General features: G+C 53.0%; 12 protein-coding genes across 12 annotated transcripts; 8 read left to right on the top strand and 4 right to left on the bottom strand.

Moving 5' to 3' along the window:
- Positions 1 to 500: 500 nt before the first annotated feature.
- On the top strand, positions 501 to 2,885 carry RHO25_001296 (uncharacterized protein; the record flags this gene model as incomplete). The annotated part of the gene is made up of 1 exon (XM_023593905.2): positions 501 to 2,885. One exon carries the CDS (start codon positions 501 to 503, stop codon positions 2,883 to 2,885), a length of 2,385 nt encoding a protein of 794 aa, XP_023459343.1.
- Positions 2,886 to 3,850: 965 nt separating this feature from the next.
- On the bottom strand, positions 3,851 to 4,530 carry RLP24 (ATPase-activating ribosome biosynthesis protein; the record flags this gene model as incomplete). Its single annotated transcript, XM_023593904.2, has 2 exons — positions 3,851 to 4,345; positions 4,414 to 4,530. 2 exons carry the CDS (start codon positions 4,528 to 4,530, stop codon positions 3,851 to 3,853), a joined length of 612 nt encoding a protein of 203 aa, XP_023459344.1.
- A 279-nt stretch (positions 4,531 to 4,809) lies between these two features.
- PAM18 (mitochondrial import inner membrane translocase subunit TIM14) lies at positions 4,810 to 5,247 on the top strand (the record flags this gene model as incomplete). Its single annotated transcript, XM_023593903.2, has 3 exons — positions 4,810 to 4,860; positions 4,917 to 5,044; positions 5,106 to 5,247. The coding sequence occupies 3 exons, from the start codon at positions 4,810 to 4,812 to the stop codon at positions 5,245 to 5,247; spliced, it is 321 nt and encodes a 106-aa protein (XP_023459345.1).
- Positions 5,248 to 5,848: 601 nt separating this feature from the next.
- On the bottom strand, positions 5,849 to 6,736 carry RHO25_001293 (uncharacterized protein; the record flags this gene model as incomplete). The annotated part of the gene is made up of 2 exons (XM_023593902.2): positions 5,849 to 5,913; positions 5,968 to 6,736. The coding sequence occupies 2 exons, from the start codon at positions 6,734 to 6,736 to the stop codon at positions 5,849 to 5,851; spliced, it is 834 nt and encodes a 277-aa protein (XP_023459175.1).
- Positions 6,737 to 7,137: 401 nt separating this feature from the next.
- Positions 7,138 to 7,491, top strand: RHO25_001292 (uncharacterized protein; the record flags this gene model as incomplete). The annotated part of the gene is made up of 1 exon (XM_023593901.1): positions 7,138 to 7,491. One exon carries the CDS (start codon positions 7,138 to 7,140, stop codon positions 7,489 to 7,491), a length of 354 nt encoding a protein of 117 aa, XP_023458239.1.
- Positions 7,492 to 8,276: 785 nt separating this feature from the next.
- On the top strand, positions 8,277 to 9,967 carry RHO25_001291 (uncharacterized protein; the record flags this gene model as incomplete). The annotated part of the gene is made up of 6 exons (XM_023593900.2): positions 8,277 to 8,627; positions 8,692 to 8,959; positions 9,009 to 9,244; positions 9,299 to 9,461; positions 9,524 to 9,700; positions 9,756 to 9,967. 6 exons carry the CDS (start codon positions 8,277 to 8,279, stop codon positions 9,965 to 9,967), a joined length of 1,407 nt encoding a protein of 468 aa, XP_023459337.1.
- Positions 9,968 to 10,374: 407 nt separating this feature from the next.
- RHO25_001290 (uncharacterized protein) lies at positions 10,375 to 10,876 on the top strand (the record flags this gene model as incomplete). The annotated part of the gene is made up of 2 exons (XM_065602100.1): positions 10,375 to 10,522; positions 10,590 to 10,876. 2 exons carry the CDS (start codon positions 10,375 to 10,377, stop codon positions 10,874 to 10,876), a joined length of 435 nt encoding a protein of 144 aa, XP_065458172.1.
- A 177-nt stretch (positions 10,877 to 11,053) lies between these two features.
- RHO25_001289 (uncharacterized protein) lies at positions 11,054 to 12,404 on the bottom strand (the record flags this gene model as incomplete). Its single annotated transcript, XM_023593899.1, has 6 exons — positions 11,054 to 11,192; positions 11,249 to 11,535; positions 11,584 to 11,690; positions 11,749 to 11,830; positions 11,892 to 12,017; positions 12,075 to 12,404. The coding sequence occupies 6 exons, from the start codon at positions 12,402 to 12,404 to the stop codon at positions 11,054 to 11,056; spliced, it is 1,071 nt and encodes a 356-aa protein (XP_023459339.1).
- Positions 12,405 to 13,011: 607 nt separating this feature from the next.
- RHO25_001288 (uncharacterized protein) lies at positions 13,012 to 15,115 on the top strand (the record flags this gene model as incomplete). The annotated part of the gene is made up of 3 exons (XM_023593898.2): positions 13,012 to 13,104; positions 13,165 to 15,009; positions 15,071 to 15,115. 3 exons carry the CDS (start codon positions 13,012 to 13,014, stop codon positions 15,113 to 15,115), a joined length of 1,983 nt encoding a protein of 660 aa, XP_023459464.2.
- A 783-nt stretch (positions 15,116 to 15,898) lies between these two features.
- On the bottom strand, positions 15,899 to 16,678 carry RHO25_001287 (uncharacterized protein; the record flags this gene model as incomplete). Its single annotated transcript, XM_023593897.2, has 1 exon — positions 15,899 to 16,678. One exon carries the CDS (start codon positions 16,676 to 16,678, stop codon positions 15,899 to 15,901), a length of 780 nt encoding a protein of 259 aa, XP_023459463.1.
- Positions 16,679 to 17,120: 442 nt separating this feature from the next.
- RHO25_001286 (uncharacterized protein) lies at positions 17,121 to 19,671 on the top strand (the record flags this gene model as incomplete). Its single annotated transcript, XM_023593896.2, has 10 exons — positions 17,121 to 17,446; positions 17,563 to 17,589; positions 17,643 to 17,798; positions 17,866 to 18,439; positions 18,507 to 18,749; positions 18,953 to 19,001; positions 19,050 to 19,085; positions 19,132 to 19,211; positions 19,301 to 19,402; positions 19,465 to 19,671. The coding sequence occupies 10 exons, from the start codon at positions 17,121 to 17,123 to the stop codon at positions 19,669 to 19,671; spliced, it is 1,800 nt and encodes a 599-aa protein (XP_023459462.1).
- A 1,499-nt stretch (positions 19,672 to 21,170) lies between these two features.
- On the top strand, positions 21,171 to 22,949 carry RHO25_001285 (uncharacterized protein; the record flags this gene model as incomplete). The annotated part of the gene is made up of 1 exon (XM_023593895.2): positions 21,171 to 22,949. The coding sequence occupies one exon, from the start codon at positions 21,171 to 21,173 to the stop codon at positions 22,947 to 22,949; it is 1,779 nt and encodes a 592-aa protein (XP_023459461.2).
- Between the last annotated feature and the right edge of the window lie 536 nt (positions 22,950 to 23,485).

Genomic DNA, 23,485 nt, shown 5'->3' with positions numbered 1-23,485 from the left:
CGCGAGATCTGGAATCTCACCACTAATAGCCCTTCCTGGTGAAGGCACGTCGGTACGTGTACCCTCCGTTGCGCAATGCGAGCTTGTCTTTCACATGTCGCATGCCTGGTCACTGCGGCCATGGCGCATTCGCCTAGAGAAGGCTGCACTTCGCATGGCAAGCGCCATTGCCTTTGACATCGCATTTGGCATGCCTGCAAGCTCACAGCCGGCTCCTGCGCGCCTCAGTCTTCTCAAATCTTGGACGCTTGCTCTATCCTCCATGCTTCTCAGCAACGTGTGGACGTCCCGCCCCAGTCGCTGACATGTCTTCGCCCAGGTCCTTAATTGCCAATTGGCACCACGAAACTACATATTTTGATGCCCAGAAAGAAATCAGAAGACCCCATGGCCCTCATTTCTGGAAGCGAAGAAAAGTAAACGAGCGTTCTGTACTAAAGACGAACACCTCGACCTCAGATTCACACCGCAGTTCGTCGCCTGTCAAAGCAACATCCGAGATGTCGCACGCGGACGAGCAAACGAAGCAATTACCACACCCAGTGTCGTCAGACACACACAGTATCTACCAGCATTCACATGACTATGATGGCTTCATTAGGAAGTTTCATAATCACAACCTGAGTGACTCCACCAACATGACTGGTTCGAACGAGTCATCACCCACAACGACCATTTCGACCGTAGACGACTCCAGCGCCACAGAGCCCTCACCTGGTTCGTCACCTGAGTCGCCACCTCCGACCACCTTTACAGTAGGCATGCTGAGACCACGTACCGCCGACGAGCGGAGTGCGCCTTTCTTCGAGCTTCAGAAACAGCCACCACCAAGAAAGGGCCGCAATCTCAAGAATCTTGCTGTGGTCACGTCGAGACACCCGGCAAGAGCCGCATCTACGACCAGTTTGCCCTTACAAGCTCAGCCAGAGGCAGCGATTCTATCTCCATCCTTCGTCAAACCGCCAACGCCGCCTCGTCGAAAACCGAGCAATCTTGGTCTTACGTTGTTGACTCCCGGAGGAAGCAAGCCAGCACCAGTGCCTGCAACCCCTGGATTTGCGCGACCTGGCACTTTACGCCATTTCCAATCATCTCCGTCCCTACCTTTGGTACCGGGCCTTTCTTTGCCGCATGGCAGTAGCGCTGAATTCCGGAAACAGCGCACATTGGAGACGATATTGTCCCCCGTGGAGATTGTTACAGAGTCCCCTCCGATCCCGGAGCGAGAAGACGAAGATGAAGAGCAAAATTTCGATGTGCCCCTATCGCGCGAGGAGAAACCGGAAGCGTATCCGGACGGACCAATCTGTGTTTACGATCCTCACATTGATCTCTATCTGGAACCTACTGCCGAACAAGCGCGGCAGTACGATGTCGTCATGAATGTGGCCAGCGAAGTCCGGAACCCGCTGGTGAACAATGAGGACTCGACGTGCCCAGAACCCGATTTGCGCATAGATGGTGGGGGCGGAATTCAATTTAAGCCAAGGCAAGATCGAGATCATCTCGTTGTGCGGAAAACGAATCCTCAAGAGTCAAAGGACACCGATGCATCTCCAACCACGCCCAAGGCATCACCATCAAATGCATCATTCGCCGAAAGCGGAAGCGCTCCACAAGAGCCCGAATACATTCACGTGAAATGGGAACACAACAGTGACATTGTGCCTGATCTCTTGCGGTTGTGCAAGCTTATCGACGACAGAGTGACCGAGGGCAAGCGCGTGCTAATTCACTGCCAATGTGGAGTATCACGATCAGCAAGTCTGGTGGTCGCCTATGGCCTGTACAAAAACCCCTCCATGAGCGTTCAGGAAGCATACGATGCTGTCAAGCGAAGAAGCAAATGGATCGGACCAAACATGAATCTCATCATGCAGCTTCAGGAGTTTCGCTCCAGCCTTGCTCGTGGCGGCCTGCTGACAGCACGCAGCACACTGAGCCCACTCACACCAGGATCGGCGTTGAGTGAATGGAGTGGGCCATTCTCCTCACGGTCACCCGAACTCCTTGACGAACCTCGCTCTGCCGTCGACCGCTCTCCAACTCGTGGAGCTGGCGGCGCTGACGAAGCAGTCAGTCCTGGCCCTTCCTCTGCACCTTCAGGCTTCCCGTGGCCATTATCTGATAAGCCGGTTGCATCCAACGGAGGCCAGTTGAGCACTACTGCAGCCCATACGGGACCTTTCGTTGACCCTTCCGGCCATGTCGTACCCGTGATCGCCCTGTCAGATCCTGCAGCTGTCGAAACCGTTCCAGGTCAGCGACTGTCACGACATATCACGCTCCCTGCGCCTGCGCCCGTCCTGGCTCCGTTACCTCAAATCACCTCACCCAGGTCTACGGAATTTGCGATGGCGCCCATTCGCCCGTCAGAACAGGTTGACCCTGGGGACGACTTTGGAATCATGTCGCCGACATCTACGGAGTTCGTAGCAAATCCATTCGACAGATCCGCACTGCTAGCCAGCTTGGGCATGGGCACTATGCGCGCGGATGAGGAGACTCCCCGAAGATCGTTATCGTTGCGAAATCGCGACAATCGCCACTTGCCGCCTCCATCCAAGCCTGAGCGCACACTTCGAGGCAAGATCTCTTCGCCATCCTTACGCGAGCAGCAACGGCTGCGCGAGTTGCAGGCCCAGATTGAGGCCAACTTACATATTCGCGAGAACAGCCCCGCTGGCGTGGCACAAGAGGATTCAGATGCACTTATGTCTCCAAGAGCCACAAGCTTTACGGCAAATCCTTTTGCATTGGCTCTCGAAACCCCGGCTGCTAGCGCAGCCCACACGAATCCACCTAGGCTTACAGTGCAGGATCCTCGAAGCCCGTCACAGAAAGGGGCGAGTCCCATAACTCGCAACATACTTGATGTTTTATGAGCACATACAGGAAGTGTATTAGATTATCGCCGGAGGTCCCGCGAAATCATTACAGGGTTACGATTGGGGGTCTTTGATGTTTAAAGCATGGCGTTGCGAGGCTTGGAGAAACATCCGGTTGGAAATGGAAACAAACATGGGACGGCGTTCATGGAGGGCCGAACAGCTTGGCACAGCTGCGACGGAGTGTGGCAATTGCATCAATCGTGCATTTTCCAGGCTACGTACGACTATTGATGCCCGTTGATGTTTGGGAGGATTTGGCGAGAGGCGGGTCTTGCGAGACCTCGCTGGAGCAGCTTTTGTACAAGTACATATGCATGAATAGGACGCTCGGTGTGACGAGTGCCTACAATTTACGATACTGCCTTCACTGGTCTGTGAATTGACGATCTCGCTTGCTCTCCATTTCTCTTGAGGACGCGGACAGATAAAGAGGCAGTAAGCCCGCTACTCTGAGGACGACGCTCTGAACTGCTGCTGGCCTGAAATGAAAGGTGCCAACCTCAAGGCTCGACAATGTGTTTGCTACAGCCACGCTCGGAGTACGCGGATTCGGATTTGAGGATGATTATTGTACTGTGTGTTCCAGTATGTCAGCAGTCTGTTATGGATTCGAACACCATGGATATCCTAGAAAGGCCTTGCTTGTGATCGAATAGAAAGTAAAAAGCTTCGTCTTTCTTGCATCCACTTATAGACGTGCACCTCATTGAAAAGAGGGAACGCAATGCTTTTGAGAAATGCGAACATGCAAAAAAATAATCAAACTGACCTCTTAGCAGCACTGCATATCGATGACGGGCATTGTCGTCGCAGTGCATAGGTGAAATTCCCAATGTGCTTGAGTGGTCTCATGCCACTGAAAGGTCGCTGTTTGTATGTAGCCATGAACTCATGAAAACGCCAGACACCTTCGCTGACAATCGTGAAACTGGTTGCTGCCGCAAGGCGAGATGCTGAAATCAACCATCGACATCCATCTCTTCCGCAACTCCTCCTCGGACCAATTGTTGTTTCCGCTTCTGCTTGAGTGCACTCTTCTTCGGCGCCAAACGTGCTTGCTCCTCCAAAGCCATTTCCTCGTCCAGCTCCTCTTCCATAGTCTCCTCTTGGACCTGCTCTGGCAAAGTTTGCAGGGCCTGCTCGACTTGGTCGCGGTACTGCGCAGGCAACAAGTGCTGGTTCTCGGCAACGAGCTTGCGATCGGCTTCGAGCTGGCGTGCTTTGTTGCCCTTCATGCGGTCCTTGTAGAATTGGCGTTCCCGACGATCGCGGATTTCCTGCACGCGAGACATGGCCTGTAGCGTCTTCTGTACCAGATCGCGGTTGTAGCGGACGGGGATATTGCGGCGTTGGGCGAAATTTGCAAGAGTGCCATCGATGGGCATTTCTTTTCCGTGTGCGCTGCGGAAGGCTTTGGTCCAGGCGAGTTTGCGGGGATTACGCTTCATCTTGAACTATATTGAGGAAAAGAGTCAGCGGGCGTCAAAGGGATGAGGCGGTGAAGTGTGTATCAGCAACTTACGTTCTTGTGGCATTTCGAGCGGCAGAATTTGAAGACCTTCGCATCGTTGCGCACAAAAGTGATACCCTTGGATGGGTAGCACGGTTGCGAGCAGAAGTAGCACGTCTCGATCCTCATCGTGACGAGCGGACGGGGCGGAGTCTGGGCGGCGGGAGAAGTGGCGGAGAGGTGTGGTGGGCAGCAGAGAGCAACGACGAGAATTTCCAGCCATGGCCTCCACGACCCTTGATCGACGGACATGGTTCGGCTCGACTCGGGCCGGCGAAGACCTGACACCGAGAAGCATCTCCGTCCGCAAAGTAGACCATCCTCTCATCCTCGCCAGCACCGATTGTCGCCATCGCCGTCGCCTTGTCGCACCTGTCCTCGTCGCCGTCCTTACACGAATCTATCAGCATGGCCACCGTCCTTGCGGTGGGAGTGGGCGTTGCCGCCGCCGCATTTTTCGTACGTACCACTCAAGTCTTTGCACTGATGTAGCTAACAATTTCTTCGACACATAGGGTCGCGCAGGCCTCGTAGCATTACGGCGAGCACGCGGTGGCTCGAGTGCACTTGGGAAAGCTTTTTATAAAGGAGGGTTCGAAAAGCAGATGAATCGGAGAGAGGCGGCATTAATTCTTGGAACCTCGTACGCGATAGCACGATTGTTTCGGAGCTTGTTTGAACATTCAGACTAATCGTGGACGCAGTGAACGGGGTGTGAATAAAGAATTGATCAGGAAACGGCATCGATCGTTGATGCTTCTTAACCACCCCGATCGAGGAGGCAGTCCATACCTGGCAACGAAGATAAACGAGGCCAAAGAGTTCCTGGAGAAGGGGGCAAATTGATTCGAATAATCCGGAGTCCTTGCGAGGACGCATGAATTTTGAGGAAGCTCGACATGGACATGGTGATAGCAGTACCACCAGCTCGACAACGGACCTCGTTTCGAAACCACGAAAGGCCGCCGGACGCGACTCGAGAGCAGGCACGGCACTTCTCGAATAGCGGCAGCTAAGACGTTCGACCGCAAAGATGCCGACACGGCCACGGCGCTTCGACATGTCTTCAATAACGTTGCGCAATGGCGTGAGCTGGATCTGTCCTGAGTATAGGACCACACATCACCACTCTGAAAGAATGACAGTATCGCTGCATCGGCACGATTTAGGGGGAAAGAAGGCAGAGGACTGTAAGATAAAAGTCGGGATTGGTGGCAAGGGCAAGAGCATAACGACGACGATGTGGCCATGCCGAAGAGAACAGGAATAAAAGATCATCTTCCACTTCGGAAAACACGCCTTGGTTGCAGACCTCATAGATCGCCTGTTAGAAGATACTCAGTACTTCATGCTGGCTGATCAATCCATCTATGCACTCCATCTGTCCGCGATCACCTACGACGTCTGACGAGAGAGCTCTCCTATTCTTGTACCTCAAGCAAATGGCCTATGAGTTGCGCTTTTCCATGCGCCACTTGATGAAGTAGCTGACATCGATGGCGACTGCGTTGGCTGCAAGGGTTCAGCAATGCTATTCGGTCGATCTCAGGTCTGTGCTTGACTCACCCATCTGCGTTTTCTGCACTGCCATTGGCAAGACACCCTTTGCGTCACTGGCCGTGCCCATGGACCAGGTGATCTGACCATCGTGTAGCTCGCCGAGTTCTACGCTACAATAGATCGCATCCACGGCTTGTTGTCCGGCCTGCGATACGGTCTCTGGGATGGCGTTGCGCGCCACGGGAATTTGCACGACTATGAATTTGTCCTGGTCCTGCGCTCGAGCTGTGACAACGAGCACTCTGAACTCTCTGTCTTTCAAGAAGAAAACAGGCATCTTGTGGCGCATCAGTCGGATCTCCATCGTGATGTCCTGCCAGTTGCCCGCAGTAGCTCCAAAGGCTTGCAGATCTTGCTCCCAGGAGTACTCCTTGTGGGCAGAGACTACGGACGGCGTGTACTCCTTTTCGTAGTTGCTGTGGTTGGCTCGTAGGTGGCCATCGAATTCTGCCCAAGTGGCAGTGCCGTCCTTGGAGGCATCTTCGTGAATGCTGGTTCGGGCATACCAGTTCTCTGTCGGCTGGTGCGGAATTACAGCAGAACGTATCTGAATTGATGCGGTCGCTGGGGATTGGTGCTTGACGTCCCCGAGCTTGAATACATTTTGATCGTGCAGGGTTGTGGTCAGGAATCCGTCACCTTCCGCGAGCACTTCTGTCAGGAAAGTTTGTAGGTTCGGAAGCGTGCCGCCAGCTTGATCAGATGGGATGTTCTTGTGAGACGGTAGATCGATCGCCTGGAGTGGCTTCAGATGAATTCTGGTTTGTGTTGCCATGGCGTTCGGTGATGGTGAGATGTGCTGGGCGACTTGAACAAGCTTTGCTGCGGCTTTGGTGTACCCGCGAAGCTGGAATTGTTCCGTAGCTCAGTACGATTGTTGTATCATGCAAATTGCTCATGCACTGGTATTGGCTGTACAGTACTCGTGATCACAAACTGTAGGAATCGCAGTTGCACGTTGCACGTTGAATCGGCGTCGCGTCTCAACGCGTCATTCGCAGATCTCAGAAAGTCCAAGCTTCGCGAAGCAGTGGCAGGAACAAGGACGAACGGATCGTGCCTCCGCTTCATGCACTTGCTCGCGGCGCCCAACGACACTGCTTCGGAGGAAATGCCGTTCTTGTATCTTTCACGAAACATCCCAAGAACCCATCGCAACCCTCACCGCTGAATACCATGGCCTCTACCGTTGTCCAAATTGCGGACCGAGCGAAACATGATCAGGTCGTGGAAGAGTCGCACCGGACACCTACCATTATCCACGTCTCTAATTCTTCTTTGCCTACTTGTCGGGAGTTTAGTCCGAGATATGAAAAGCTGGCTCAGAAGCATGCAAGCAGTGGTATAGCGTTCGCCGAAATGGACTTCAACGCAGCGACAAGCTACTTGTTCAAATTCTCACCAAATCAGCTGCCTGTCACGGTGGCTATGTTCGGAGACCGCTGGGCAAAGACTGTCATGGGCGCAGATATGAAAGGGATCGAGGAGTCTATCGAACTGCTGCGAGGCGAGGCGAAACGGGATGTCTAAGAGATACTGTGGCTGCCAGCAGATCCGCCATGCAGCTTCCAGCGTTCTTCGAGTTCAAGTCTGTCCGTGTCAAGACCTGCGCGGCAAGGGAGCGTTGCAAGCATTATGATTCATGACATGAGGTTCGGTCTTTACGAGAGTGCGATGAAGCAATATAACCGAACATGTGAACTCTGTACGACGAACAGTACCAAGAGAGCAGCATTGACCATGTTTGTCCAGCAAACTTCGCATTCGCGCAGCGTCTTCGAATGCTTCAGGCACCGCAGGCACCTTCAGTATACAGTCTATGATACAGTCTCGAATTGCGGTCATAGCATGTTCGACCGTATCCGACCAGTTTCTTGTCGGGTGTTGCTTCTTGGTCTTGATATTGTTGTCACCAGATGCCTCTACGCTTTCCTGTCCAGCAGAGGCGGTTTGAGCAAAGTCTGACGGCACAAGAGAAAATATGATGCACATTCGAGCTTCGCAACTTGAACCACTGGTTCTCTTCTGATGGGTCGTGATTATTGTCGTACAAATGCTGTATATATGAAGCTGACGGCAAACCGGCAGAGTGGCGTGGAATCTCGCGCTTCGGACTTTGACGAAAGACGCGAGGGTCAGCCGCCTCTGAGGATGGCGCGTCATTGCCCACAGGAAGGCGCCTCATCACGCCGGAGAGTACATTTTCGACTTGCGCGATGGTTCCATCTCGCATCTTGCTAGACTTTCATCAACTGTGCATCAACCGTGCAACACAAACCTAGTGTCCTTCTTGGCGACTAGGCATTGCTGACAGCATGCAGGCCCATGCGCCAAGAAGTGGCATGACCAACGACGAACAACAGGGGGCCTTCGATGAGAAGACAGGATCCCTGGACAACAGATCTGATGAGGATACTGCAAGGAGCACACCTGAAACACAAGAAACCCTTCCCAATGGATCTGCGACACCTTCCGCTGCCATACCTGGGCCTCCAAATGGCGGTACTCAAGCGTGGATACAAGTGCTTTGCAGTTTCTTGTTATTCTTCAACACTTGGGGAATCCTAAACACGTTCGGAGTATATCAGACCTGGTACGAGGGCGGGCAATTATTTCAGGAAAGCTCAAGTAATATATCATGGATCGGATCCATTCAGGCTGTAATGGTGAGTGTGCAAACCTTCAAAAGGCATCTTCACCAGCAGCTGCTGACACTAAAATGTCTTGTAGGTCCTAATGGTCGGCGCATTCGTCGGACCGATATATGATCGAGGCCATCTTAGAGCTCTTCTCCTCGGTGGCTCTTTCATGATTGTGTTTGGACACATGATGTTGAGTCTCTGTAAAGAATACTGGCAAGTGCTCTTGGCTCAAGGCTTCGTTGTGGGCATCGGGGGCGGGTGCTTGTACGTGCCTTCAATAGCCATTCTGCCCACTTACTTCACCAGCCGAATTGGGCTCGCCATTGGGCTGGCGGCCAGTGGAAGTTCCATGGGAGGTGTGTTTCATCTACACTAAGATAGACACCGAGAACTGACAACTTTTAGGTATCATATACCCTATCATGTTTTACCGCATGATTAATCACGAAGATCTTGGATTTGGATGGTCCGTTCGCATTCTTGGGTTTACAGCTTTGGCGACACTGATCGTTCCAATCTCTCTGATGCGACAAAGAGTGAAGCCGGACAAGCCGAGATCTTTGATCGATTGGACTGCCTTTAGGGACGTACCGTTCGTGATATTCGTGATCGGGTGCACAATCGGCTTCATTGGTCTTTACGTAAGTGTACAATCTCTGTACTTGCCAGTGACGGGCCTCTGACATCCGTGACAGGTTGGATTCTTCTACATCAGCTTTTATGGCAACCAGCGTGGGTATACAAGTGAGAGCCTGTCATTTTACTTGGTGGCTATCCTCAACGCGGGATCAGTCTTTGGGCGAACCCTTCCGAACATCCTCTCCGACCGTATTGGTCCTGCAAATGTCATCGCACCAGGTAAATCGATCAATTGCTATCGCTATTAACGAAATCTTGGAATATTGGCTAATGTAGATCAGGAGCTTTGTGCGTGGCAATTGTCCTCTTCTGCCTCATAGCTGTGCACAATGCAGCGGGAATGATTGTCGTGGCCCTCTTCTTCGGCTTCTTTTCAGGGATATTCATCGCTCTTCCTCCAGTGCTGTTCGTTGCGCTTACGAAGGATAAGAGCAAGGTTGGAACACGCATTGGAATGGGTAAGTTGCGTGTCCGTTCGGTACAAGACAGGACACTTCATTGACATCGTTGCAGGTTTTGCCACAGTCGGCTTGGGTGTGCTCGCCGGTGGACCTGGCGGCGGCGGCATTTTGGGCACCAGCGGCTCTGGTGCTGCACTTGCAGATGAGCAACTCAATTGGAATGGGACTTGGATCTATGCTGGAGTTACTGTACTCGGCGCCAGTGCGATATTTGCGGCAGTAAGGGTGATGAGAGGAGGAACCAAGATCTTGGTGAAAGTGTAGGAATATCGACAGATATAGAGCATACAGATAATACCGTGCTATCCGCAGTAGATTCAAGCAAATCAGCTCATGCATTGACTTTCGATCGTTTGATGGCAGCTCACGTTGCACATCGATGGTATTCGAAGGCAAGCTCCACTTCGCACATGACCGCTCGGTGCCCTTACTTCTCCCCAGCAGCAAACACTTATCCAAGCTTCACTTGATACATATTGGGATTCACATGCAGTCTCGTGCCTTCTTTCGTGGGTCTCAAATTGTTGATCAACCACTCTCACATGCTTGAAACCAGAAAGGGTACTCTCCATCATCTTGTCAAATCCTCGTCGCCAGAACCAGAACACTACACGCACAGTCTTATCAACGCATCAACCCGGGGCCTACTAGCCTGCAGTGTCGCCGCACAAATGGCACAAAACCTGAAGCGCATGTTCTTCGCCCTCGACCGCGCCATGCTCGAGGCGCATAGAGAGGACAGAGACGAATATGCCGAGGATACTGCCCGTGTGCTGCTTGGGTACCCCGAATTGCCACTTCTGATCAGAGCTCGTGCCTGTAAGTTGAGAAATGTAGAGACGCATTTCGTTTCGCATCTCCACCATGCTGACCCCATAATTTTGAGGCATGGTCCTTGGCTGCTCTGGAGTTGCAGATGATGCTCTTGACATGGCGAAGGAAGCAGTTCGCATTGCCGAGTTGGGTGTGAGCCTCTTGGAGAACCCTGACAAGATTGCAAGGCAGTTGCTTGCAGATTCTCGTACCGTTCTCAGCGAGGTGCAAGCAGCGCATGCTCAGAGAGCTGTGACAGAAGGCGAGCTGGAGGAAGATTCAGGCGAACTTTTTCGAGGCACGAAATCTGAGGAAGCCACGCAAGAAGGCGCAGAGGAGAATGTTGCGAGGGGCACATAGGCGAAAAGGGATCATTCGGATTGGGCAAGATGCCCGTTAAAGTGTCCTGCAGTCCCGTCGACCCAACGTACATAGCCGGACTGCATAGTGCCAACCATGAAGCAGACATCGTATCCTTGGGGCGCAGCAGAAGATACCTGATGACGTGAAATCATTGCAGCATGCAATGAATACCCTCTATCGAATGCCTCTCACGTTATCGCTCAAGTTCTCAAGAATGTGCTCGACTTCCTCGTCCATGCTTTCGAGAATATGCGCTGGGGCAAATTTCGGCTTCCATCCGGTCGTCTCACCACGACGAGGCGTGTAGGTACAGCTAAAATAGAACACATGTGAGTGGTATACGATGATCAAATGAAGCGGTTGACTCACTTGCCGGAAATCTTACTCAATGCGGAAGATTTGTTGTCTACACCAAGTGCGGTGACTATGCGATCAATGGCTCCTTGATCGATGGGGCGCAGCTTTTCATCAGCGATGACACCCTTCGCAAAGAGAGCGGAGGCAATGGCGGCATAAATTTTCTCCCAGGCAACTGGTCCAGTAGAGGCCAGATAATAGCCATTCTTTCCATGTGGAGGATCCTCTCCGTTGAGTATCTTGGTCAGAATATGCGAATATAGGGACACTGTGTCAGAAATATGACAAACAGGCCAGATCTGGAAGTCATTAGTTTAATTTCTGATGCTCCAGGATAATGCACAAACCGCTTGATCGTCCGCCACATTGTAAGCGTATCCACACGCCTTGAATGCCATAACTATATCCACAGTTTGGATAGAAATGCGATTTCCGAATCCCGTGCCTTTCCCATCTAGTACACAGTTAGTTGATTGCGTTTGGCATCATTCCAGGTTGCGGTACAATCTTACAAACTACACATGGGGAGAAGAGGTATACTCTGACACCACGCTTCTCGCCCTCGTCCACGACCGCACAATTGGTTTTTACAGCCTTCCAAAGTGAACGCTTAGTACGCGAATCAGAAGTGATGAATTGGGCAAAGGCTGCTTACCGTGCTAAGCTCTTCGTTGGAAGATTCTTGACGTTTTTGTATGTCATACAAATCAGGATCGGTGTCATATATAGGTCTGTCGGTTGGACAACCTGCAACGTCTGCGAACATCTTCGTTCCGGTGGTCTGACAGCCTTAAATCAGTAGTGAACAATGCAGGTTGAAATTATGATCTCAACATACGTAGAGGAAATGCGTGATCTTTCCAGTAGCTTTGTGGACCGTTTCTAGAGCTTTGAGGATGGACTTCTGGCTCTGAAAATAGTACGCACCCACGAGGAAGTAAACGACAGATATTTCGTGCTTGACGATTGCATCGATTACGGCTTGATCGTCCTCCAGAGAGAAGGAGAGCCGCTTCGCGCCATATTGTGTAACCTTCTCGCCTTGTGCCTCGTTTCGAACGAGAGCATAGATATTGCCGCGATATGGGAAGTTTGTTTCTTGCCAAGAGTTCAGAAGTGAGCCACCTAGATAACCAGAGGCTCCCGTGAGGAGAATGTTGTGAGGCATGGCTGGTATGATTTCTGTCTCTTGGAAGATGCTAGATTTGATTGATATTTAAGTAGTAGTACAATCATACGAGGAGACCAAGGGTGACAGATGATTCCTTGACTAAGTGAAGGGTAGATTTGTAAGTTGGAGAACGAGCAAGTGATGTCAGTGGGGTAGAGGCTCAAGTCAATGTATACGTTGGGGTAACTCTTGCTACAGTGTAGAGGCTCAGTTTGGACTTCGTTGGGGTACCGATGGTTGTTGTCATGTCGCAGAGGCTCGGGCCTTGCCAGCGAATAGAGTGAATCTTGCTAAAGCATCACAGCGGTGCCATCCGATGACTTCGCAGAGCCGCAGTCAAATGAGTTTTTCTGCTCCGCTGATATCTATGAGCGATGGTGTAGCATTGCACTCTGGGTGTACAGGACAGAGTGTACGATGTTTGTGCGCGTGTGTCGAAATAGAGTAGACGGTGCAGCGTGAAGTCGGCGTTCGCGGGCGATGACGGAGAAGCAGAAGCAGCTCGGACATGGAGCTTCTTTCACGCGGCCCAGCCAACATTTGCGCGCCAGCCCAACTACAGACTCTCGCTCCCTCACCGTCGCATAGCAGCAGCACGCCCATCATGCTGCGCGTAGCTGTGTCCCGAGGCGGCGCAGGCGTGCGCGCTGCTGCGACTCGCCAATGGCAGCCGCAGCGGGTGCAGCACCTGTGGTCGGTACGCCGCGCTCTCATCAATGCCTCTCTTGCACATGAACGAACTGACACCCATCCTTAGACCTCCCAGCGTGCCCAAGCCGCCGCTCCGCCCACCCCCGATAAGGTCGTCCTACCCGGTACCCAGAGCGGTGCTGCCGCGGGAGTCCCTCAACCTCCTGTGCTTCAGCCATCGACGCCGAGCAGTACAACTCCCATCACGCCCGAGCAGTCGCCGCGAGTCCCTCCGTCGCCCGCCGATGTCAATGCCTTGCCGCCTGCATCCTCGAAGACTGGCGGGTCAGGCTCTGCGAACACTGGATCTTCCTCGGCACCTCCACCACCTCCCAAGAAGAAGGGCCGCTTCAGACGATTCCTCCTTACGCTGCTCGTTCTCTCTGCTCTCGGCTACGGGGCCGGCGTCTACTACTCGCTCATGAATGACAATTTCCATGACTTCTTCGTCGAGTATGTCCCGTTGGGAGAAGATGCTGTGGCATACTTTGAAGAACGCGAATTTCGCAAACGCTTCCCTAGCTCTGGATCAGCTTCGTCGCGCAGCTGGCCTCAGACTCGCGGCGAGAACAAAGTGACAATTGGCCGACAAAGTGGCATTAGCCCGCGTGTTGCAGAAACAGAAAGCAGTGGGAGTGATCTGGGGTCGCGAGGCCGACATACAAGTGCCCTCGAAGACAACAATGCCAAGCCAGCATCGAAAAAGGAAACAGCCAAAGAGCCTACAAAGCCTGAGGTTCCGGATGTATCGACCAAGTCTCTGCCCAAGGAGGACAACAAATCGACAAAGGCGAAGCCTGCAGAGAAGCCGGCACCGAGTGTTGCAGTACCTGCGATTGACCACCTGAATGCTCCTGAAGCTTCCGAGCCGGCAGTCCAGGAAGCCATCAAGCTGGTTAATGGTATCATTACGGCGATAAACAACACCTCGGATGCATCAAAATACGGCTCCGTACTGGCAGAGGCCAAGAACAACCTGAATAAAGTCATTGGTGAGATCAAGCTCGCGAAAGAAAAAGCATCCCACGATGCCGAGACCGAGATCAAAAATGCACACCTTGAATTCGACCAGGCCGCCAAAGAGCTCGTGCGCCGTCTAGAAGGTGAGATGCGTGAGCAGGAAACTCGCTGGCGGGAAGAGTACGAGCAGGAGCGTGAAAAGCTCAGCACAAGCTATCAGCAGAAGCTTTCCGCTGAGCTTGATGCCGCGCGAAAAGTCTACGAGCAAAAGAAACAGAATGAACTCATTGAGCAGGAGATTGCCCTGCAAAAGAAGTTCATGGAGACCGTTCGGGCGAAGGTTGAAGAAGAACGCAATGGCAGGCTATCGAAACTGGATGAGCTTTCTAGCAGCGTTGCAGAACTCGAGAAACTCAATTCTGAGTGGAATGAGGTCGTGGACGCCACTCTCCAGACACAACATCTGCAAGTCGCTCTTGAGGCTGTACGAGCCAAGCTTCAAGAGTCCGATACCCCTACGCCTTTCATCAACGAGCTTGTGGCCCTGAAAGAAGTCAGCAAGAACAACGATGTTGTCAATGCTGCTATCGCTTCCATCAACCCTGCGGCTTATCAACGCGGTATCCCATCGTCGGCCCACCTGATCGATCGTTTCCGACGCGTGGCATCGGAAGTCCGCAAGGCAAGCCTGCTGCCCGAGGATGCGGGCGTAGCTAGTCACGCGGCTTCAGCTGTACTGAGCAAGCTCATGTTCCAAAAGAAAGCAGACCGAGGACTGCCAGAGGGTGACGATGTTGAGGCGACGCTGGCACGGACAGAAGTTCTCTTGGAAGAGGGCAATTTGGATGCCGCAGCACGTGAAATGAACGGACTCAAGGGATGGGCCGGCGTACTGAGCAGAGATTGGGTGGGTGAGTGTAGGAGGGTGCTTGAGGTCCAGCAAGCTATTGATGTGAGTACACACCATTTACTTCTTTCCCATGGCAGAGCAGCTATGCTAACAGCGAATTCAGGTCATTGCCGCGGAAAGCAGATTACAAAGCCTCCTCGTCCAGTAATGCCTGCCTAGGGTTTACCTGGTTTATAGCTGAGCTCTGATCAGCTTGTAGCATATTCAGTCCAGTCCCATGTGTATAGCAAAATAGACGGAAAAGAGTTCAGAAAGTAAATGTATCACCAGGTTTGCAGTTCATTGCCTCGACGAAGACAGCGTTGAATGTGAGCGTCAGCAGCGATCATCAATTCCATACTGATACAACTGCTGCTCTGCGCGCTTAGTGAGACGGGCTCATGAGATTGGCCCAATATTTCATCTGTGGCTTCGTAACGAGCTTCATGGCCGCTGGCGTGACAACGAGTGCTTCCTCCGATCGTTCTTAGCTATCTGCAAGAGTCGACTATTCTCCCTAAGCTGGGCTGATGTTCGCCGCTGTCTCAGACCACCAAACAGGCAATTTCGCTCTTCTTGAGCTTGGACCGCATGACTGTCGAGCTGGACACAGAGCCTTCGTATTCAGCGAGCACGTCTCCTTGGCCGCCCTTTGTCCATCTGTAACCCGACCTCAGCGCGAGTTTGGAAATTGTGCGCGATGTCACCTTGCGACCACAGCTAGTACTGCATCTTTTCTGCTCGATTGCTCGGCTGTTTGATGGAACCCGAGGATTGTGGAAGTTCGTTAATTGCAGATAGGCGCTGCAATTCTCTACCTTCAGGGGAATCGTTGTCACGCAGACAAGAGCAAACCGACAGACGCGTAGCTGCATCTTCTGGTCCTGGACAGTTATCACACTATTCCGACTTGCTCTTCGGCCGTCGTTTCAATCTGTCGCGTAGAGGAAGCCTACTTCGGTTGTAATGCATAGGCTCGCACTGGATACAACACCTTTGGGAAGCCTTTCTGGAGCTCCGTACTCACAAGCTTCAAGCCAGCTTCTTCCCAAATCTGCCTGAAGTGTGCATCGGTCCTGGTAACGGAGCTGTCGGTCTCATCAAACACATCCTCCCCAAGATGATGGTTGCTGAGGTTCTCTTTGACGATGATCCAGCCTCCAGGATTCAAGAATGGTGTGACTCGCTTGAGATATGCAACAAGCTGTGCATCGCGAATTTGTCCCACGCACCACTGATTCCATATCAGATCGTATTTGACCTCCGGTGTCCAATCCTCGAGTCCGACATTGTATATTGTGCCCACGCAAGGTTCATCTTTGATCTGCCGAGACAGTACCTCCACCGGCTCAACGATATCAACGGTTTGTGCCACATTGCTCAAGAACCCCTTCGTGACCCGCCCAATTCCTGCTCCCGTATCGACGACGCGAGGTAGCTTTCCGCTTGACGGAGGGTATTGCTTCGATGAGCGGCGGAGTTTGGCAAGGAAGTTCGCGCTGCCTTGCAAGTCTACGCGACTGACTTCGGGATAGCCACCGAGGACTCCAGTGTCGTTGGCGGGCTGTTCTGCCCAGTATTTCAGAGCGGCCTCGTGGTTGATTTGTGCGTCGACATTTTCCTTCACCAACGACATCTCCTCTGCCAGGTCCTCCTCTTGGTCGTCGTTGCGCTTCTTTTTGCTTGAAATGTCGAACTCGGCGGATGCCCGACGTTTCTCCACTTCAGACATTGTTGGTGGTGGACTGGTGGTGGGACGGATATCGATACTGGGGTAAACTCTGGCTCATTTGATGGTTTGTTTGGACCTAACTTGATTGGGCTTCGTAAGCCGCAGGCGCGACCAGCATCTTTCCGACCGTTGTCGATGCCTTCGACATCGCGTGGTCAAGGCTTCGTTGGTTCAGCTGCACTTCTTCGGTCAAAGAACATGTTTGCTCAACGTGGCTGAGGATGATAGTACTCAGAACGAGCAGGTGCTTTGCGAAGCTTGCTGCTGTTGAGCAAGGCGTGATGGCATGCCCCTCACTCTATGTCGGCTACCGCTTAGCCTGCAAGATGGTTTGGGGGGCGCATGTATTTGAGGCGAATGTCGTCGTCAGTGAAGGAGTGCTCACTTCGACGAGACTGGTGAGCAGATATTGTTGAACTCTTGAACATTCTAGGATTTGGCCATGGCCGGCGCATACGACAGTATGCCTCAGACGATGGAGGACATGTTGAGTAAAGATCCCACAGTGGCAGCAACGAGTTTGAACGATTCAGCAAATGGAGAGGTGCCCGACCCTCCCATGCGGTATGGCGAACCGCTTCCGGACAACCATATTCCACTGTACAAGAAGCCTTCGAGAACGCCGACTCGCAAGTTGCGAATTGCTTGCATAGGTGCCGGTATTTCTGCAATGAACTTTGCTTACAAGATATATCACGAATGGAAAGAAACTTTAGGGGAGAACGTCGAACTTGTTCTGTACGAGGCTAACGATGATATTGGTGGGACGTGAGTACATGCGATCGTCGGCAGGTTGATATTTTGTGCATTCTTGGGAAGATTTGGCTCCGGAATCCAAGTGGGAATCTGTCACAGGCACAAGAAAATTCTAACAACTACTCCAGATGGCTCGTCAACGTATACCCTGGCGTGTGAGTGGTTCCTCAACGACTTGCGAACAGAAATTGATCGATACGTTGAACAGTGCTTGTGATGTTCCATCAAGTATCTATACATTCCCATTCGAGCCGAATCCGAACTGGAGTGCCTTCTATGCATCCGGCGAGGAGATTTTGGAGTACTTCAAGGCAACCGTGGCAAAGTGGGACCTTGCACGAGACGTCAAAGTCGGCCACCGCGTGTGAGTAAACTCTGCCAGGGCTTCTCCGCTACTTCCTCGCCAGATACAGCTCGTTAAGCACAAACAGATCAAACGCTGAATTCTCGGAGGAGTCTGGCCAGTGGAACCTGCAGCTCGACACGAAAAATGGTACTATCGAAGATACTTGTGACGTTCTGATATCTGCAGTGGGCTTTCTGTCCAAATGGCGCTGGCCCAGCATTCCCGATTTGAAAGATTTCCAAGGAGAAATGATGCACTCTGCAGATTGGAATACCAAATTCGATCCTACCGGAAAACGCATCGGAGTCATAGGAAATGGCAGTTCAGCAATTCAGATCATCCCGCAACTGGTTGAAAAGGCAGAACATCTAACCAATTACATTCGACATCCAACATACATCACACCTGGACTGGGCTCGGGAGCCATCGGCGGAAAGGTACAGTATTACTTTAGCGAAGAGGAGAAACGCAACTTTCGCGAGAATCCAGAAGCTCTCAAACAGTATCGAAAGAAGATTCAGGCGGCCAGCAATAGAGCCTTTGATATGTTCGTCAAGGACTCCGATGCTCAAACCGCAGCACGCAAAGCGACTGCGGATCAGATGAAGGAGAAGCTGGGAAACGACGAAAGCCTGGCGGCGAAGCTAACACCGGACTATGTGGGTTACGAGATCTTTTTCCAGTTGCCTAGACGCTCTCCTTGAACACGATGCTAACACAGGGCAGGAGGTCGGCTGCCGAAGGGCAACTCCTGGGCCTGGATACCTGGAGTCTTTTGTGCGTGATAATGTGTCACTAATTACTGACCGCATTGCGAGGATAACACCTGCTGGCATCGTCGTCAAAACATCAACGGACGAGGAGCAAACGCACGAAGTCGATGCCATTATTTGTGCAACCGGTTTTGATGTCTCTCACCGACCGCCTTTCCCATTGATTGGTCGTAACGGCGTATCTCTTGCAGACTGTGTAAGTGTTCGGGAGCTCACTCTAGGCGGTCGCAAATGAACACGAATCTGGCAACGGCTGTCAGCTGGCGCTCGCTCCGTTGTCTTGGTCTGAATTGACCCATGGGCCATTCCGAAGATCGCGTTGTGGCTGCTTCGAAGCGGTTGCAGTCGTCATGCGGGAGGCATTAAACTGTTTGCCGAGTCTTTACTAATTATTCGCAGTGGTCGACAGAGCCTATGTCATATTTGTCGCTATGTGCCTCCGGCTTCCGTAGGTACTGCATCCTGCTGCAAGAGGACGAACACTGATCGTGAGCAGCCAACTTCTTCACATTCTCCGGACCAAACGCTCCTGGTAAGACAGACAATGCATTCTGGTAATCCGGCTAAATGTTGCACAGTTGGTCACGGCTCTCTCATGGCCGGACTGGGATGGTCTGCAGACTACATGTGCCAATGGGTCCTCAAGATCTTGCAAGAGGTATGCACTTCCCTGTAACGTTCGCCGTTGAAACATTCCGTGCAAACGCGTGGCGAACTGAGATGAGCTGATGCTGACACCGTTCTCAGGACATCAAATTCATCGACGTGAAACAAGAAGTGCAGGATGAATTCAACACGTACGGGGATGAGATTATGCAGACTTTGGTCTGGTCAGGAGGATGTCAATCGGTACGAAGATCTTGTGTGTGATGAGAGTTTGTAGACCCCTTCTCTGACCTTCGCGCGAACAGTGGTACAAGAATCACAGGGTCGACGGGCGGGTGACAGCAGTTTGGCCCGGTTCGGTGTTGAGCTACCATGACATGATCTCGACGCTCAGACCTGAGGATTTCGAGATCAGATATCGTTCGCGGAACCGTTTCAGGTTCATGGGCAATGGTCGGACATTGAGAGAGTATGATCCTGAGGCGGATCTGGCTTTTTACTTGGCCAGGTAGATAGGTTCGGACACACATTTCCGAATAACAGCTCGTGTCTTGCGACGTTTGTGCTGCGAGTGTGAGGTTTGGACGTGTTTCAGATCTGGTGACAATCTATTTTCAACGGCACGAAAGGGTTCGGACAACCAAGCCGGCTACAATCATCCCGCGCCCTGCGTGCTGCGTGCGCGCCCAAACAGCGGCACTGACTTACTGACTCGAGAATGTCGCAACGGGCCAGCAACGGCTGCACATTGTTGAAGCCCAGATCTGCAAGGCAGTTCGCGCGAACACGATCTGGATAGGTATCAGAATATTCGTGGGCTTGACTCCTCAGGCCGCAGTCGAGTTTGGGAGGCGGATCTGGCCAAGTGCGGAGCCGTGTTGGGCAATTTATCATACCGTGCGCTGAGACAATGTGGCCGGAAATTATGTTCGCACAGTCGCGTATCCGAGTATCATAAAGTTGATGCAGCCCCTGCGTGCGAGACTGCGAGTCAAGGTGTGGCATGTGTCAGAAACGTCGAGGGTCGGATGAATGATTACAAGCTCCACCCCTTTGGGTATGTCGCTGGTGGGCTAGCCATTCACGGCTGCGTACTGTAGAGCGTCACAGCGAGTGGTGATCTTTTCTGCGCAAGCTGTGAACATGGTCTGCAGCTCGTGTTGCTATCTCCGCCCAGCGTTCGCAGACGGCGCGCGATGGAGTGGCAGCAGGCATGGCATGGACGGCGGCCGATAGCTGCGAGTGAATGGTCGGAGGTGGAAACTAGGTTGCCCACTTGCCAGGCTCTGTGTCATTCATCATGAGCGGCATTGATGAGAGGTGCAGCGTATATCCAATGCGGGCTATAGTGCACCGCGCTGCTCAAAATGAGCGCGTCGTCCACACTCCCACCTCCTGCCGCCTGCGTGCATTTGTGCCCAAGATGTCGACGACGGAGGAGGAAATCCACGAGGCGCACGGAGGAGGAGGACGAAATTACCAGAGCAGACTAGCAACGCAAGCGAGCGTAATGCAGGGGATCGTCGCGGGTTGTGGCGAATCAGGACTCGAGCGCAACGCAGACGAGTACCCCGAGCGGCGCGCAGCCAGAACGAAGACCGCACGACGAAGAAGTCGCAGCAGTGAGAGCAGCGTGCGCAGGAGACACGATTTCTACGATTGTTCAGAACCAGTGCCAACAATTCCCACCCGATTTCTGGTCGACGCGATCCCGCTTCCGCTGGCTGCGTCACATGGCAGCAGTGCGACGCGTTCTTCTCCTCCCACACACGCACATGCACTTTCATCGCCCCGCCATCACCACAACAAAAGCAACACCGATTGCCATTGCAGATCGGCAGAGGCTGTAAGTGAAAGGGCTACCCATCACAATCCGCAACAGCACCAGCACCAGGGGTGCCTCCCCGGCACGCACCACACCGCGCGCGCTCAGCTAACCCGGCGTCAGTATCCCAGCAGCGCGACAAGGATAGAAGCGAGAACACCCACCTTCACCCCTTGGGACAGAGAAATGCCTTCCTCCCACCTCTACCAACCACACCCCAATTCTGCTCGCGACGAAGATAACGACTACTTTCTGGAGCTCGCCGACGAACAAGCCGCCGCCAGCCACGCTGCCGACCGCTCCTGCTCACGACGCTCCATGTCTCGAGCCTCCTTCTCCAAACGCCGGTCGCTGCCCGCAGAGGCAGCGCGACCCAGCACCAGCGGCGGCAACGTCTCACGACCTCCCTCACGCCTCGACACTCTGCGCGCCTCAACAGGCCTCTTCCAGCACGCCGACCTCCAGCGTCGCGCGTCGCTAACGCGCACATCTCATTATGACGACACCACCTCCACCGGTCGCACGCGCCGCTTTTCCACCTTCGCCGACCGCTCACCCATATCGCCGCGCCAGCAGCGACCACGCTCGCCTGAGCCACAGCCGCTCGGTCGCAGAAGGTCATCCTCGGGAACTGCCTCGTTTGGCACCAGACACCATGACAACCACCTCTTTCTCGCTCCCACTATAGAATCGCAAGACTCTCCCACGGAATCCTCGGACCGACAGCACACAGACTCCTCCGTTGATTCACAGACTGCAGACACGGTCTGGGACGAGCTCGATGAGCTCAAGTCTCGCATCAAGAAACTCGAGTGCGACCACAAGAAGCCCTCTTCATCAAGTGCCGCCGCCTCTGGCGACTCTGGCGACCGTCCACGTACGGCGACCACAGCACCAACTACCATCACATCTTCGCCCAAGCAGTCCACCACCAAAGACACTGCAGAGGCACCCACGACCGCATCACCAGCTTTACCTACAGAACAGAATGTTGGAAGCTTGTGGGCGAACATCCACCCACTTCTGCACGACGCACTAGGCAGATCGAGAGACAGCCTCTCATCAACTGTATTCCATAACCTGGAAGTCGTCGTTGCCGACGCCCTGAACCTTGCCGCACTAGCCGGCGTGCCCGCAGGACAGAATGCCAATTCGGCATCGCCGCAAACTAATCAGGCACCCCTTAATGAGCGTCAGGTTCGCCGTAGAGTGGACAACCTGTGCCGCAACTTGACTGATCTCTGCATTTCGCTACGCGAAAGCAAGCCATCTACACCAGCTACTCCCGGTTATGTTGCATCTCCGGGCATCGTAGCTTCTCCAGCTCAGCTGTCCTCGCCGGCTCACTTCGCATCTCCTGCACAAGCTGAGCTTCCCACCATCGACCTTCCTCTACGCAGGACAGTGCGTAAGAGCAGTTTGCCAGTCGCTGCTTTGACACCTGGTCGACCCATGAGTCGTCTTGAGCAGCGCAAGTCAAGCCTGCTAGGTCCACAAGCTATCGATACTCGTGCAAACATCAGTCCACGCGGCAGTCACGGCGATCTCTCCGGGTCTGAAGCCCAATCTACTCCGACACACTCTGCCACTCTGCAGCCACCCCACCGCATCAGCGCAGTGCCAAGCAGGGCGCTCCGCAGCCGGATGCAACAGAACCACGATACCACTCATGAAGAACGCACACTGCGTGCACCATCGCGCGCCATGACCGACTTCTCCTCTTCTTTCCGCGCCAACACTCGACTTGCCAGCCAGGATCGTTCTCCAGGGGCTCAAAGACAGATGCCTTCTCTCAGAGACAGCCTGGCAAGTAGACGCAAGTACGACACGTCACCCGTCCTCGAAGAGGACGCCTCCAGTCCTGTACCTCAACCTCGAGCCCGCATATTCTCTTCTGGACAGACATATAATAAAGTGCCCAGCCGCACATCAAGCATCATTCGGTCGAAGCATCTGATGGAGTAGGTTTCTCTCGATGCTATTTTACAAGCGAGCATGATTAAACAGCAGGCGGCACTCAGAGTTGCTTCGCAATGAGTGTGCATTTATCCTTTTTCAGCTTTTGGAAGCGTTTTTTGACTGGACGCGTTACGAGCATAGCATAACGATGGGAAACGAGGCGTTTGAAAGGCATTGACCGGCATTGACTGGCGCGTGCCAAACGAAGGCTTGTTCGCATCACGATGGAAACGAAAGCGCGCGTTTGTTTTGGGTGGAACTTTGTGCAAGATACCAATCGCAGCTTTTGCTGCGCGCATTACGACTGGTTTGTACGAAAACGCTGAAAGGGCGTTCTGTTTGTTTGATTGCTTGTTTGTTAGCATAACTGCACTGTTCAGTGCAGACTCTGATCGATTCTGATCAGACAGCCGAGTTTTGGGCTTTTTTTGTACGTTTACTTCACGACCGGGAGAGCGAGAGAGCTTGTTGTACGAGATGGTTGCAATGGAAAGTGCTTTACACATTACACGCGGTTCTGTCAACGTCATCGCATGTGCTTG

This window comes from Cercospora beticola, chromosome 1, assembly GCF_033473495.1.
Source record: "Cercospora beticola chromosome 1, complete sequence".
In the NCBI taxonomy this organism is placed as follows: domain Eukaryota; kingdom Fungi; phylum Ascomycota; class Dothideomycetes; order Mycosphaerellales; family Mycosphaerellaceae; genus Cercospora; species Cercospora beticola.
The sequence above is the reverse complement of the archived record's forward strand: the minus strand, read 5'-3'. Positions and strand labels throughout refer to the sequence as shown.